Source organism: Phocoena phocoena, chromosome 20 (genome assembly GCF_963924675.1).
Source record: "Phocoena phocoena chromosome 20, mPhoPho1.1, whole genome shotgun sequence".
Taxonomy (NCBI): Eukaryota; Metazoa; Chordata; class Mammalia; order Artiodactyla; family Phocoenidae; genus Phocoena; species Phocoena phocoena.
Genome location: NC_089238.1, coordinates 31,419,447 through 31,435,404, shown reverse-complemented (window position 1 = coordinate 31,435,404; position 15,958 = coordinate 31,419,447). Strand labels below are relative to the sequence as shown.

The following is a 15,958-nucleotide window of genomic DNA, read 5'->3' as shown; positions in this document are numbered from 1 at the left end:
CAGTTCAGGAAGGGCTGCTGCAGGAGGCCAGCAAGAGTAGCAACTCATTCCGGAAGGAGGACCCAGGAAGGCCACACAGAGGAGGTGCCTACCGTTGGCAGTGGGCTTTGGAGAATGAACAGTTTTCTAAAGAGTGGGAACAGCATAAGCAAAGTGACAAAGGTGTCACTTTAGTGCTCATCCCAGGAACCTCAAACCCAAGGGTCCTGGGCTTGGAGGAATGTTGGGGGTGTGCGATAGAGACATGGTCACATGTTGGAGCACGTGTTCTGCACATGCCTGCACACAGTAGGGACTCAGATGTAGTTTGAATGCATAACTCCATGAGTGAGGGGATTTGTCTTGTAAGGAAGGTCTGTCTTTTAAGACAGAGGCGGCATGTGTTTACAAGGGGAAATCTGTCAGGACCGTGGGACATGGGATGGGGAGGGGCAGTAGAGAGACAACAAGGGTCCAAGTTGATCAAGGTGGCGTCCAGGGCAGTGTCCAGTGGGGACTGACTGATACCAGCAACAGTAAGAGGGACAGTAAACACTGCTGTCCAGAGGGGGTGCTAGTGGCTGCTCTGTGTGGGCCTCATGTATCACCTTGCTCAGGTCAAAAAACCCAGAGGAGGGAATTCCCTGGCGATCCAGTAGTTGGGACTCCACGCTTTCACTGCTGAGGGCGAGGGTTCGATCCCTGGCTGGGGAACTAAGATCCCACAAGACGCGCAGCACGGCTGAAACCAAAACCAAACCAAACCAACAAACAAAAAACTCGGGCCTGCTTCATTCCTCTTCTCCTCATGCCCCACACGCTGTGCATCAGCACATCCTGTCAGCTGTTACTTCCACAACATCCATGGACCTGGAGGTTCTCATACTAAATGAAGTAAGTCACATAGAGAAAGACAAATACCATATGATATTGCTTATATGTGGAATCTAAAAAATGATACAAGTGAACTTATTTACGAAACAGAAACAGACTCACAGACATAGAAAGCAAACTTATGGTCACCAAAGGGGAAAGGGTGGGGGAAAATTAGGAGTTTGGGATTAACAGATACACATTACTGCATATAAACTAGATATACAACAAGGATTTACTGTATAGCACAGAGAACTATATTCAATATCTTGTAATTACCTATAATGAAAAATAATCTGAAAAAGAATATTTATATATATCACGGAATCACTTTGCTGTACACCTGAAACTAACACAATATTGTAAATCAACTATACTTCCATAAAATATATCTCTATATATCTATATCTATCTATCTATCTATCTATCTATCTATCTATCTATCTATCTCCAGGCCCAAACCTCTTCTCTCCACCCGCTCTGCTATAGCCTTAGTCCAAGCTGCCATGATCTCGGGCCTGGATTATTCCAGCACAGAGGCTCCCCAGCTGGTCTCCCTGTGCCTGCCCTGCCCCTTCCCTACATCATCCCCAACACAGCAAAGTGCCCTTTGCGAAATCTAAGATCCTGTCACTCCTCTATTCAAAACCCTCCCAAGACTTCCCATCTCACTTGGAATCAAAATCCAAGTCCTTTAAAGGACCACCCCCACCTTCCACTCTTTTTTTAGCCTCAAGCCTGTTCTTTCCCCTCACACCAGCCACACTGGCCTCTTGTCTCATGTCCTTTGCTGTTCCCTCTGCCTGGAACACTCTTCCTCCAATTTACTGACAACTGGCTTCCTCCCCTCCTCCAGAACTTGGCTCAAATGTCACCTCTGCATCCAGCTATTCCCTGACCCTGCTCTGCAAATTCAAACCACTGGCAAATTATCCCCATTTCCCTTCACCAAACACACCATCATCAAACATACTACATATTTTGTTTGCTTGTCTATTGTCTGCCACCCTCACTCCAAGGGGGCAGGGGATTGTGTCTGCATGGCCTCCACTGCTATATCCCCAGCTTATAAATCAGGTCCTGGCACATAGTGAAGTGCTGATTAAATCTTTGTTGGAAAAAGAACAAATCTTTGTTGGAAAAGCTGGAATATAACCATCCCAGACTTCAGACAATACTACAAAGCTACTCTAATCAAAACAGTGAGGTATTGGCACAAAAACAGACATATGGATCAATGGAACAAAATAGAGAGCCCAGAAATAAACCCATACACCTACAGTTGATCCTCTTTGACAAAGGAGGCAAGAAAATACAATGGAGAAAAGACAGTCTTTTCAGCAAGTGGTGCTGGGAAAGCTGGAGAGCCGCATGTAAATCAGTGAAGTTGGAATACACTCTCACCCCATACACAAAAATAAACTCAAAATGGCTTAAAGACCTAAATATAAGACATGACATGATAAAACTCCTAGAAAAGAACATAGGTAAAACATTCTCTGATGTAAAGTGAAACAAAATTTTCTTAGGTCAGTCTCCCAAGGCAATAGAAATAAAAGCAAAAATGAACAAATGGGACCTAATCAAACTTATAAGCTTTTGTACTGCAAAGGAAACCATAAACAAAACAAGAAGACAACTTATGGACTGGGAGAAAATATTTGCAAACGATGTGACCAACAAGGGCTTAATTTCCAAAATATACAAACAGCTCATACAACTCAATAACAGCAACAAAAAAAACCCAATCAAAAAAAAAAATGGGCAGAAGACCCAAATAGACATTTCTCCAAAGAAGACATACAGATGGCCAATAGGCACATGAAAAGAGGCTCAACATCGCTAATTATTAGAGAAATGCAAATCAAAACTACAGTAGGGTACCACTTCACACTGGTCAGAATGGCCATCATTAAAAAGTCTACAAATAACAAGGCGCTGGAGAGGGTATGGAGAAAAGGGAACCCTCCTACACTGTTGGTGGGGATGCAAATGGGTGCAGCTACTATGGAGAACATTTCCTTAAAAAACTAGAAATAGCATTGCCATATGATCCAGCAATCCCACTCCTGGGCATATATCCAGAGAAAACTCTAATTTGAAAAGATACATGCACCTCAATGTTCACGCAGCACTATTTACAACAGCCAAGGCGTGGAAGCAACCTAAATATCCATTGACAGAGGAATGGATAAAGAAGATGTGGTATATATATATATATATATATATATATATATATATATATATACATACATACAATGGAATATTACTCAGCCATTAAAAAGAATGAAATAATGCCATTTGCAGCAACATGGATGGACCCAGAGATTATCATACTAAGTGAAGTCAGAAAGAGAAAGACAAATACTATATGGTATCACTTATATGTGGAATCTAAAATATGACACAGATAAACTTATTTACAAAACAGAAATACAGACATAGGAAACAAACTTATGTTTACCAAAGGGGAAAGGGGGTGGGGGAGGGATATATTAGGAGTTTGGGATTAGCAGATACAAGCTACCATATATAAACTAGATAAACAACAAGGTCCTACTGTATAGCAGAGGGAGCTATATTCAATATCCATAATGGAAAAGAATATGAAAAAGAATATGTATATGTATGTATAACTGAATCACTCTGCTGTACACCAGAAACCAACACAATATTGTAAATCAGCTATACTTCAAAAAAAAAGTCTTTGTTGAATGACTGAATGAATCTCATTTAATCCTCTCTACACCTTTCAAGGTGAGTGTTACTCTCCCCAGGGAGAGAGCAGAGGGGGCAGGACATAAGATGTTGCAGAGGTAATGCCATCAGAACCTGGCAAAGCATTGGAAGGTGGGAGGGTAGAAAAGAGATGGGAGGCTGCTGTTTGAGTTTTCTGCGTGGCTGGGAGGAGGGTAGTGTCCTCAGGACTGAGATTCATGACTCCTTTCCTCACAGCCCTGCAAACAGTGCAATTTGCACAGCCAGTCACCCCTGCAGCCTCCCAGGAGATCTGAGCTCCTTGTGACGGCTCCTGAAGAGCCCCCATTGTCCAGTTCTCTCCACTCCTCACAGTGGAAGTTTCTAGTCCAGCCTTCCCCTAACAGGGCATTTTTAGGAATGTAAACAAGATGAGGGGGTAGGTGGGTCCAGGGGACACAGGGTTGATGACAGAGAGCACTGCATTGGGAGTTGGGGGAACAGGTTCTGTGTGCTATGATTGGTCTTCCTCCCCGTGCTATCCAGGCAATACTCTGTCCCTCTCCTGGCCTCAGCAGGGTAAATGCAAGGAGTTACTATGATTTCAAAAGAGAGAATTCTTTCATTCATATGCAACTGGAGCTTAAAGACTTAAAACCTATAATCAAGAAACCAAAGGTCCTTACCTCTCTGGGGCCTCCATGTAAATCAAGAGGGAAAATTTCTGTGAAGACTAAGGCAGAGGCTGTGGGTGAAAAGGCTTCCTGAGAGCAAAGCTGATCCTGTGAGTTGTGCTCAAAGGTATCAAGTCCTCCCTCCTGGTGCCACCCTGGCTGGGCTGAAAGGAAGTGGGCAGGGCACCAGCTCCCCTGGGCATGAGCACAGGGTGCAGGTATGGGATGCGGGAGGGGAGCTCTGGAGAGGACTGCTGCTTGTGCCTGCCCTGCCCTGCACCCATTTCCTCTTCTTGTTCCTCCAGGCAAAAACATCCCAATTTTCCTTTGGGGGACTCCCTCTTCCCCAGTCTCACTCCACGATTCCAGGCATCTATATGTGACCTGAGGTGCACTATCTCCCTGAAGACAGGGATTACTTCAGGGATGGACATGTGCCCATGTCAGTTCAATAGAGTTTACCCAAAACTTTTGCTGGAATTATTGGGAAAGAGGGTTTCTAAGCAGATAGGATGTAAGTCTAGAATACTGTTGTTGTCTAACCTCTCCAGGGGACAAATCTGCCTGAGAGTGAAGCCAACACAGAGAGGTAAAAAGCTGAGGGATAGAGACAGAGTCTTGATGATATCATATGTGCATCTGGATCCGGACATGCCTGAAACCATCAACTCCTGGACTTTTCAGTTAGTTACCTGAAGATTCTGTTACAACATACACCTTTCTCTTCTCAAGTCACTTCGAGATGAGTTTTCTCCTCCTGCATTAGAAAATCCTGACTCATACAAGCTCACTGAAATTCACCCCACCCCACGCTTCTCTTTGTTGTGAGTTCACCAAGATTGTGCTGATTTCATTGTGACACTGCAGCTAACAGTCCTGACCAGTATGCAGAAAGTCCCAGTAAGGGTCCCTCCGTTATGGGTTGTAGCCCCGCAATCCAGGTGTGTGTGTGTGCGCGTGCACACCCACGTGTGTTATTGGGGAGAGAGGATAATCATGGAAACACTTCCACGTGATCTCAGAAGATCTCAGCAGGATAACATGGGCTCTTAGGTTCTCTGGATTCTCCCAAAGTCACCGACTCTCCCCTTATAAGCGGATCTCTTGTGCCACATGGAGAATTGCTGAAATAAATTTACCTCTTTCCAGGCATCAGAAAACAGTTGTGTTTTTATCTTTGAGCACATTGGTCACCTTATTTGAGCCTGAGAAACCAGGATCCAAGGCTACCTTGGACTTAACCCCTGGAAACAGAGCAGACTCCAGTGCTGGAGGCTGGCCGCTGGGGGTCCAGGAGCATCCTCAGGGGTCCAGGGTCCAGACTCTCCCCTTATAAGCGGATCTTATAAGTGGTGATCTCTGGGTATCTGTTGTGCTGTAGCTTCCTGTGATGACCCACTACCATAGCCATCCACCAATCCTGAAATGTCACCTTCTCTGTGAAGCATCCCTGCTTACTATAATGAATGCATCCCCTCTCTGTATTCCCACCACACTTAATCCACTAAGTATAGGGGCATGTTTCTCCTTGAATAGTTCCTTCTGAGCAGGGACTATATCCAGTTATGTCTGCATCACCCACGCTGTTACCTCCCCCCATACACTTAGCAAAGACAGATGGATGGGTGGAGGGAATTAGTCAATACTTGGAGTATTGAATTGGGGGGATAAGTGGATAGATGGATGATAGCTAGCAGATTAGGTGATGGATGGATCACTGATTTTAGAGAGATGGATGATGAAATACAGATATATGAATGATTGATAACAGATGAATGAATGTTATAGATAAATTGATATTAGATTGATGAAAAGATACTGATGAATTGGATTCACTGGTGGATGGACAGATGTATAATAAGATGATGAATGAATGGATGGATGAATAGATGGATGGATGGTTGCATGGATGAATGGGTAGATATACGATTATGTGAGAATCACTACTGAGGCAGATGTGCAGAAAATCTAGAAAATTGGGCCACCACTGCATTATAATTGAGGTGGTTTCTAAATTAACCAAGACAATTGTGACAATCTTTCTGAAAAGCTTTGTTCTGAATAACCCCATTCCCCAAAATTCAGGATGGTAATCACCTCTGAGAATGTGTAATGTTTAATTTCTTAAAAATCTATCAGATTCCACTTATATGAATGAATCTAGGATGGGCAAATTCATACACAGAAAGTACATTAGAGGTTTCCAGAGACTGGGGGGAAGGAGAGAAGGTAGAGTTATGTTTAAAGAGGTAGGGATTTTTTGTTTGGGATGATGAAAATTTTTGGAAATAGTGGTGATGGTTGCACAGTACTATGAATGAAATTAATGCCATTGAATTGTACACTTAAAATGATTAAAATGGTAAATTGTATGTGACACATATATATTTACAATAAAGAAAATAGTCACATATAAAAAATCTATCAGAAAACAATATTGGAAAAAGTAAGTTTTGATAGATATGAGGAGTTATTACACAGTTGTTCATTACGTTATTATTACTATTTTTAAAATAAATTATTTATTTTTGGCTGCATTGTGCCTTCGTCGTTGAGCACGGGCTTTCTCTAGTTGCTGTGAGCAGGGGCTACTCTTCCTTGCAGTGCATGGGCTTCTTATTGTGGTGGCTTCTCTTGCTGTGGAGCACGGGCTCTAGGCGTGCAGGCTTCAGTAGTTGTGGCACGCGGGCTAAGTAGTTATGGCTTACGAGCTCTAGAGCGCAGGCTCAGTAGTTGTGGTGCATGGGCTTAGTTGCTCCATGGCATGTGGGATTTTCCTGGACCAGGGATTGAACCCATGTCCCCTGCATTGGCAGGCGGATTCTTAACCACTGTGCCACCAGGGAAGCCCCATTACGTTATTTTTTGTCTTTGCTAACATCTGAGATATTCCATAATAAAAAAGAAAGAAGGAAATTCCCCATTCAGATCCAGAGCTCTGACACTGCTCTTGAGAGGTGAGGAACTCTCCCAGGTAGTTTTTCCAGGGCAAGGGGACAGCTGAAATGATGAAGCCTGGGGCCATGTTTACAGGACGGGGAGCTTGTGTGGCTATGAGAGTGGATGTACTCACCATCTTCAGCGTTATCTCCAAGAGCTCGTCCTCTGTCTTCTGGCACAGGCAGTGAAAGAGGACAGCCGAGGTGGTGGTTTTACACCCAGCAAAGACAGCAATTTTCTGCAGAGATCACAGGTGACAGCAGAATTCAAGAGCCCTGTCTCTTCCCTCCATCAATAAAGAGGTGTTCTGTTCCAACCTCAATTTCTAAAGTCAACACATGGTAGCGAAGATACTCTAGACAAGTATGTCCTGGATCCCAGACGTGCCAATTATACTCCTCAGCCTCTGCTGCCTTATCTCTGTTCAAGTGGACACAATGATCTCAAAGCTGAACATCTAAAGAGAGGCAGCGTGGAGTGGAGCTTGAGAGCATGGAATCCAGAATCCCACTAATTTCAAATCTCAGCTGATCCAGTTAATAGCCTTTTGGCCTCAGGCTAGACACTTGCAAAGTGCAGCCAGAGGGGAAGATGCGGAAGGAGAGAAATCAGGCTCCATGATGGCGGGACCATGGAGAGTGCACATGGGCTGCCCAGAGCCTGGTCCATTGTCTGACATACAATCAATGCTCAGTATGTATTTGGTGAAAAATTAAATAAAAAGGGACATGAAGAAGTAGAGTGGAGAGAGAGAGAGAGAGAGAGAGAGAGAGAGAGAGAGAGAGAGAGCACAAGAATATGAGTCTTGGATTCTTCATTCTGCCAATTTTTGGTCCTGTGTGACAGCAAAATCCAGCACCATTTCTGCCACCTTTGTTTCCTTTAAATAAACTCCCCCTTCTTGACTTAAGCCTGATCAATGGGCTTCTGCTGTTAATAGCCAAAGAATTCTGAAAAACAGTCTCAACAATTTTTTAAATTCTTGGTGTCTTATCTCTTCCCCTCCTGCTTACCAGTCAGTCCCTTTAAGTCTGGCTGCTGCCCCCACCCATCCACCTAACCAGCTCTCACAGCCGACGGAAACGCTCCACATCAGTGACTCCAGCGCACACCCCTCAGCAGAGCCTCCCTGTTGCTCACCCTTCCTTGGCTTCCTAACACTCTCCAAATAAGACAAAGTCCTCACCAGGTCCTCTGCAGCATGGCCCTGCCGATGGCTCCATCCTCACTTCACTCCAGGTTCCGTCTGCTCTTTCTGCTCTGGCCGCAGCAGCTTTTCTCGCTCTCTCTCAGTTGAGATACCTGCTCCTGCCACAGGACATTTGCACAGGCTGCTCCCTCTTCCTGGATATTCTTTTCTTACCAAGTAATTTACTGCTCATCCTTCTCATCTCAACTCATTGATCACTTTTTTTCATGAAGCCTTTCCTGAAAACCTCCCCCCGTCCACTGGACTAAGCGCTCCTTTTGGATTCTGTTATGACATCAGGTATCTCTCCTCTATTGCTATTGTCACAATTGATATTTTATAAGTTGTGCAATCATTAATCTCTTCCATGAGAATAGAAGCTAGATGTCAGGCTGTACCAAAACTATCTGTTGAATGAATGAATGAAGCAATGAATGAATTCTCAGGAACCCACCCCAGTCACAAGCTCCCAGGGAGGAACCACTCCAGGCCCACATGGTACAAATGAGTTCACCAGACCTCAGACCCTGAGAGAGGCAAGACACAATGACAGTCCACCAGACACATCCAGCCTAGCACCCCTCCCTTAGGAAATATGGTCAGTGGACCGTGCATGGGGCTGGCAGTCCAGAGTCATGAGCCTGAGTCCGGCTCTGCTCTGATCACTTGCTGACGCTGGCAAGTGCTTCTGCTCTCTGCCCCAGTTTGCTCAGCAGTAGAAGGTGGAGGTGGGATGAGGCGTGTCCTTGCCCTCCCTGATCAGCCACCCTCACTTCTGTGATTCTTTGAGGATGTCAACTGGCTCCCACAGCAAGAAAGACCCCTGACAACTCCAGGAGAGCAGAGCAAAGGGTGTGGGGACAGTCCAGTGTGAGACTTACCTTAGCTGCAGCCTTCATGTCCTTCTTGACCAGGATAGAAGTGAGGGCTACACCACTCTCAGAGATGGCCCGGTGGAAGAGATTCTTGGCCAGGGGAGATAACACCTGGGAGGAGGGTGGCGAGAAAGGGAGTTTATGCTCACAGGGAGGGGTCTTCAAGAGCTACCCCCATCCACAGCCCTGTCCTGGGCTGTTCCCCTGGAGACCATGGGGCCTGGCTTCTGCAAGAAAACCTCAGCTGGAAGGAGCCAGGAGCAGAGTGAAGGACAAAACAGGAAGTGTGTGGCACACACTGATTATAACAATCAAAGTGTCTGAAAGGCAGCTCAGCAATTCCTAGCAACACTTTAAAGCACAGTTCTGATTCCCCATTTCCATTACTCAGAATTTATCCTGGACTTCCCTGGTGGTGCAGTGGTTAAGAATCTGCCTGCCAATGCAGGAGACATGCGTTCGAGCTCTATTCTGGGAAGATCCCACATGCCGTGGAGCAACTAAGTCCGTGTGCCACAACTACTGAGCCTGCCCTCTAGAGCCCGTAAGCCACAATTACTGAGCCCGTGTGCCACAACTACTGACGCGCACACCTAGAGTCCGTGCTCCACAACAAGAGAAGCCACTGCAATGAGAAGTCTGCGCACCCCAATGAAGAGTAGCCCCTGCTTGCTGCAACTAGAGAAAAGCCCGCGCACAGCAACAAAGACCCAACGCAGCCAAAATAAATAAATAAATTAATTAATTAAAAAAAGAATTTATCCTATGGAAAATGAACATGGAGGTACACAACAGTTTCTAAGAATGCTCATGTTTTTTATAGTAGTAAAAATTGGAAATAACCCAAGGTTCCAATATTATGAGATTTGGTAAATAAACTATTTTTCATTCTTACAATGGAATACTTCTTGACTATACACATAAAAAATATGAAAGAGTGCTTAATGGTTAGAGAAATATTTATGTTGTTTTATAATGCTAAGGAAAGTTTGTGTTTAAAAATTCTAGCTAGATTGATAAATATGTAGATAGATGGATAGATACACAGATAGATAGGGTAGGTCATGGAAAAAAACACTAGAAAAATACAGATCAAAATGTTCATGGTGAGAGCAGAAGTAAGAAGAACTTCAATCCTGCAGCCTGTGGAACAAAAACCACATTCACAGAAAGATAGACAAGATGAAAAGGCAGAGGGCTATGTACCAGATGAAGGAACAAGATAAAACACCAGAAAAACAGCTAAATGAAATGGAGATAGGCAATCGTCCAGAAAAAGAATTCAGAATAATGATAGTGAAGATGATCCAGGACCACAGAAAAAGAATGGAGGCAAAGATTGAGAAGATGCAAGAAATGTTTAACAAAGATATAGAAGAATTAAAGAACAAACAAACAGAGATGAACAATACAATAACTGAAATGAAAAATACACTAGAAGGAATCAGTAGCAGAATAACTGAGGGAGAAGAACGGATAAGTGACCTGGAAGACAGAATGGTGGAATTCACTGCTGCGGAACAGAATAAAGAAAAAAGAATGAAAAGAAATGAAGACAGCCTAAGAGGCCTCTGGGACAACATTAAACGCAACAACATTCGCATTATAGGGGCCCCAGAAGAAGAAGAGAGAGAGAAAGGACCCGAGTAGATATTTGAAGAGATTATAGTCAAAAACTTCCATAACATGGGAAAGGAAATAGCCACCCAAGTCCAGGAAGCACAGAGAGTGCCATACAGGATAAACCCAAAGAGATACATGCCAAGACACATAGTAATCAAACTGGCAAAAATTAAAGACAAAGAAAAATTATTGAAAGCAGCAAGGGAAAAATGACAAATAACATTCAAGAGAACTCCCATAAGGTTAACAGCTGATTTCTCAGCAGAAACCCTACAAGCCAGAGGGAGTGGCATGATATACTTAAAGTGATGAAAGGGAAGAAACTACAACCAAGATTACTCTATCCAGCAAGGATCTCATTGAGATTCGATGGAGAAATCAAAAGCTTTAGAGACAAGCAAAAGCTAAGTGAATTCAGCACCACCAAACCAGCTCTACAACAAATGCTAAAGGAACTTCTCTAAGTGGGAAACACAAGAGAAGAAAAGGACCAACAAAAAAACCCAAAAACAATTAAGAAAATGGTAATAGGAACATACATATTGATAATTACCTTAAGCGTGAATGGATTAAATGCTCCAAGCAAAAGACACAGGCTCGTTGAATGGATACAAAAAGAAGACCCATATATATGCGGTCTACAAGAGACCCACTTCAGATCTAGGGACACATACAGACTGAAAGTGAGGGGATGGAAAAAGATATTCCATGCAAATGGAAATCAAAAGAAAGCTGGAGTAGCAATACTCATATCAGATAAAATAGACTTTTAAATAAAGAATGTTACAAGAGACAGGGAAGGACACTACATAATGATCAAGGGATCAATCCAAGAAGAAGATATAACAATTATAAATATATATACACCCAACATAGGAGCACTTCAATACACAAGGCAACTGCTAATAGTTCTAAAAGAGGAAATTGATAGTAACACAATAATAGTGGGGACTTTAACACCTCACTTACACCAATGAACAGATCATCCAAACAGAAAATTAATAAGGAAACACAAGCTTTAAATGACACAATAGACCAGATAGATTTAATTGATATTTATAGGACATTCCATCCAAAAACAGATACACTTTCTTCTCAAGTGCTCACGGAACATTCTCCAGGATAGATCACATCTTGGGTCACAAATGAAGCCTAAGTAAGTTTAAGAAAATTGAAATCATATCAACCATCTTTTCTGACCACAATACTATGAGATTAGAAAACAATTACAGGGAAAAAAACGTAAAAAGCACAAACACATGGAAGCTAAACAATACGTTACTGTGTAACCAAGAGATCACTGAAGAAATCAAAGAGGAAATAAAAAAATACCTAGAGACAAATGACAATGAAAACATAACGATCCAAAACCTATGGGATGCAGCAAAAGCAGTTCTAAGAGGAAAGTTTACAGCTATACAGGCCTACCTCAAGAAACAAGAAAAATCTCAAATAAACAATCTAAGGTTACACCTAAAGGAACTAGAGAAAGAAAAACAAACAAAACCCAAAGTTAGCAGAAGGAAAGAAATCATAAAGATCAGAGCAGAAATAAATGAAATAGAAACAAAGAAAACAATAGCAAAGATCAATAAAACTAAAAGCTGGTTCTTTGAGAAGATAAACAAAATTGATAAACCATTAGCCAGACTCATCAAGAAAAAGAGGGAGAGGACTCAAATCAATAAAATTAGAAATGAAAAAGGAGAAGCTACAACAGACAACGCAGAAATACAAAGCAACCTAAGAGACTACTACAAGCAACTCTATGCCAATAAAATGGACAACCTGGAAGAAATGGACAAATTCTTAGAAAGGTATAACCTTCCAAGACTGAACCAGGAAGAAATAGAAGATATGAACAGACCAATCACAGGTCATGAAATTGAAACTGTGACTAAAAATCTTCCAACAAACAAAAGTCCAGGACCAGATGGCTTCACGGGTGAATTCTATCAAACATTTAGAGAAGAGCTAACACCCATCCTTCTCAAACTCTTCCAAAAAATTGTAGCGGAAGGAAAACTCCCAAACTCATTCTATGAGGCCACCATCACCCTGATATCAAAACCAGACAAAGATAATACTACAAAAAAAGAAAATTACAGACCAATATCACAGATGAATATAGATGTAAAAATCCTCAACAAAATACTAGCAAACAGAATCCAACAACACATTAGAAGGATCATACACCATGATCAAGTGGGATTTATCCCAGAGATGCAAGTGTTCTTCAATATACGCAAATCAATCAATGTGATGCACCATATTAACAAACTGAAGAATAAAAACCATGTGACCATCTCAATAGATGCAGAAAAAGCTTTTGAAAAAATTCAACACCATTTATGATAAAAACTCTCCAGAAAGTGGGCATAGAGGGAACCTACTTCAACATAATAAAGGTCATATATGAGAAACCCACAGCAAACATCATTCTCTATGGTGAAAAACTGAAAGCATTTCCTCTAAGATCAGGAACAAGACAAGGATGTCCACTCTCACCACTATTATTCAACATAGCTTTGGAAGTCCTAGCCATGGCAATCAGAGAAGTAAAGGAATAAAAGGAATATGAATTGGAAAAGAAGAAGTAAAACTGCTACTGCTTGCAGATGACATGATACTATACATAGAGAATCCTAAAAATGCCACCAGAAAACTACTAGAGCTAATCAATGAATTTGGTAAACTTGCAGGATACAAAATTAATGCACAGAAATCTCTTGCATTCCTATACACTAATGATGAAAAATCTGAAAGAAAAATTAAGGAAACACTCCCATTTACCATTGCAGCAAAAGGAATAAAATACCTAGGAATAAAACTACCTAGGGAGACAAAAGACCTGTATGTAGAAAAGTTAAGACACTGATGAAAGAAATTAAAGATGATACCAACAGATGGAGAGATATACCATGTTCTTGGATTGGAAGAATCAATATTGTGAAAATGACTATCCTACCCAAAGCAATCTACAGATTCAATGCAATCCCTGTCAAATTACTAATGGCATGTTTTACAGAACTAGAACAAAAACTCTTAAAATTTGTATGGAGACACAAAAGACCCCAAACAGCCAAAGCAGTCTTGAGGAAAAAAATGGAGCTGGGGCTTCCCTGGTGGCGCAGTGGTTGAGAGTCCGCCTGCTGACACAGGAGACACGGGTTCGTGCCCGGGTCCGGGAAGATCCCACATGCCGCAGAGCAGCTGAGCCTGTGAGCCATGGCTGCTGAGCCTGCCCGTCCGGAGCCTGCGCTCCGCGACGGGAGAGGCCACAGCAGTGAGAGGCCCATGTACCACAAAAAAAAAAAAAAAAATGGAGCTGGACAAATCAGACTCCCTGACTTCAGACTATACTACAAAGCTACAGTAATCAAGACAATATGGTACTGGCACAAAAACAGAAATATAGATCAATGGAACAGGATAGAAAGCCCAGAGATAAACCCACACACTTATGGTCAACTAATCTATGACAAAGGAGGCAAGGATATACAATGGAGAAAAGACAGTCTCTTCAATAAGTGGTGCTGGGAAAACTGGACAGCTACATGTAAAAGAATGAAATTAGAACACTCCCTAACACCATACACAAAAATAAACTCAAAATGGATTAGAGACCTAAATGTAAGACCGGACACTATAAAACTCTTAGAGGAAAACAGAGGAAGAACACTCTTTGACATAAATTGCAGCAAGATGTTTTTTGATCCACCTCCTAGAGTAATGGAAATAAAAACAAAAATTTAAAAATGGGACCTAATGAAACGTAAAAGCTTTTGCACAGCAAAGGAAACCATAAACAAGATGAAAAGACAACTCTCAGAATGGGAGAAAATATTTGCAAATGAATCATCGGACAAAGGATTAATCTCCAAAATATATAAACAGCTCAGGCAGCTCAATATTAAAAAAAAAAAGACCCATTCCAAAAATGGGCAGAGGACCTAAACAGACATTTCTCCAAAGAAGACATACAGATGGCCAAAAAGCACATGAAAAGCTGCTCAACATCACTAATTATTAGAGACATGCAAATCAAAACTACAATGAGGTATCATCTCACACCAGTTAGAATGGGCATCATCAGAAAATCTACAAACAGCAAATGCTGGAGAGGGTGTGGAGAAAAGGGAACCCTCTTGCACTGTTGGTGGGAATGTAAATTGATATAGCCACTATGGAGAACAGTATGGAGGTTCCTTAAAGAACTAAAAATAGAATTACCATATGACCCAGCAATCCCATTACTGGGCATATACTCAGAGAAAACCATAATTCAAAAAGACACATGCACCCCAATGTTCATTGCAGCACTATTTACAATAGCCAGGTCATGGAAGCAACCTAAATGCCCATTGACAGATGAATGGATAAAGAATTTGTGGTACATATATACAATGGAATATTACTCAGCCATAAAAAGGAACGAACTTGGGTCATTTGTAGAGACGTGGATGCTTGTAGAGACTGTCATACAGAGTGAAGTAAGTCAGAAAGAGAAAAACAAATATCGTATATTAACGCATGTATGTGGAACCTAGAAAAATGGTACAGATGAACCAGTTTACAGAGCAGAAATTGAGACACAGAAGTAGAGAACAAACGTATGGACACCAAGAGGGGAAGTGGCGGGGGGTGGGGTGTGTGTGTGATGAATTGGGCGATTGGGACTGACATGTATACACTGATGTGTATAAAATGGATAACTAATAAGAAAAAAAATAATTAAAAAGTAAACATTAAAAAAAGTGTTCATGGGCTTCCCTGGTGGCACAATGGTTGAGAGTCCGCCTGCTGATGCAGGGGACATGGGTTCGTGCCCCGGTCCAGGAAGATCCCACATGCCGCAGAGCGGCTAAGCCCGTGAGCTATGGTCGCTGAGCCTATGCGTCTGGAGCCTGTGCTCCACAACAGGAGAGGCCACAACCGTGAGAGGCCCACGTACCGGAAAAAAAAAAAAAAAAAATGTTCATGGTGAGTATCCAAGGATAATGGGACTGTGAAAGACTTTTTGTTTCTTTGAGATTATCTGTACTTTTCCTTTTCTCCACTTTACAAAATATAAAATCATTTTCCTCTGAGTGTTCCACTATGAAACC

The 15,958-nt window shown here is 42.2% G+C and overlaps 1 protein-coding gene across 1 annotated transcript in view; it reads right to left on the bottom strand.

Annotated features, from left to right (window-relative positions):
* Nucleotides 1-15,958, bottom strand: part of LOC136141040 (liver carboxylesterase-like) — a 38,620-nt gene that overhangs the window by 10,610 nt on the left and 12,052 nt on the right. Inside the window, 3 exon segments of the mRNA XM_065899178.1 lie at nucleotides 4,236-4,273; nucleotides 7,293-7,401; nucleotides 9,234-9,338. Coding sequence (XP_065755250.1) covers nucleotides 4,236-4,273; nucleotides 7,293-7,401; nucleotides 9,234-9,338 — 252 coding nt within the window.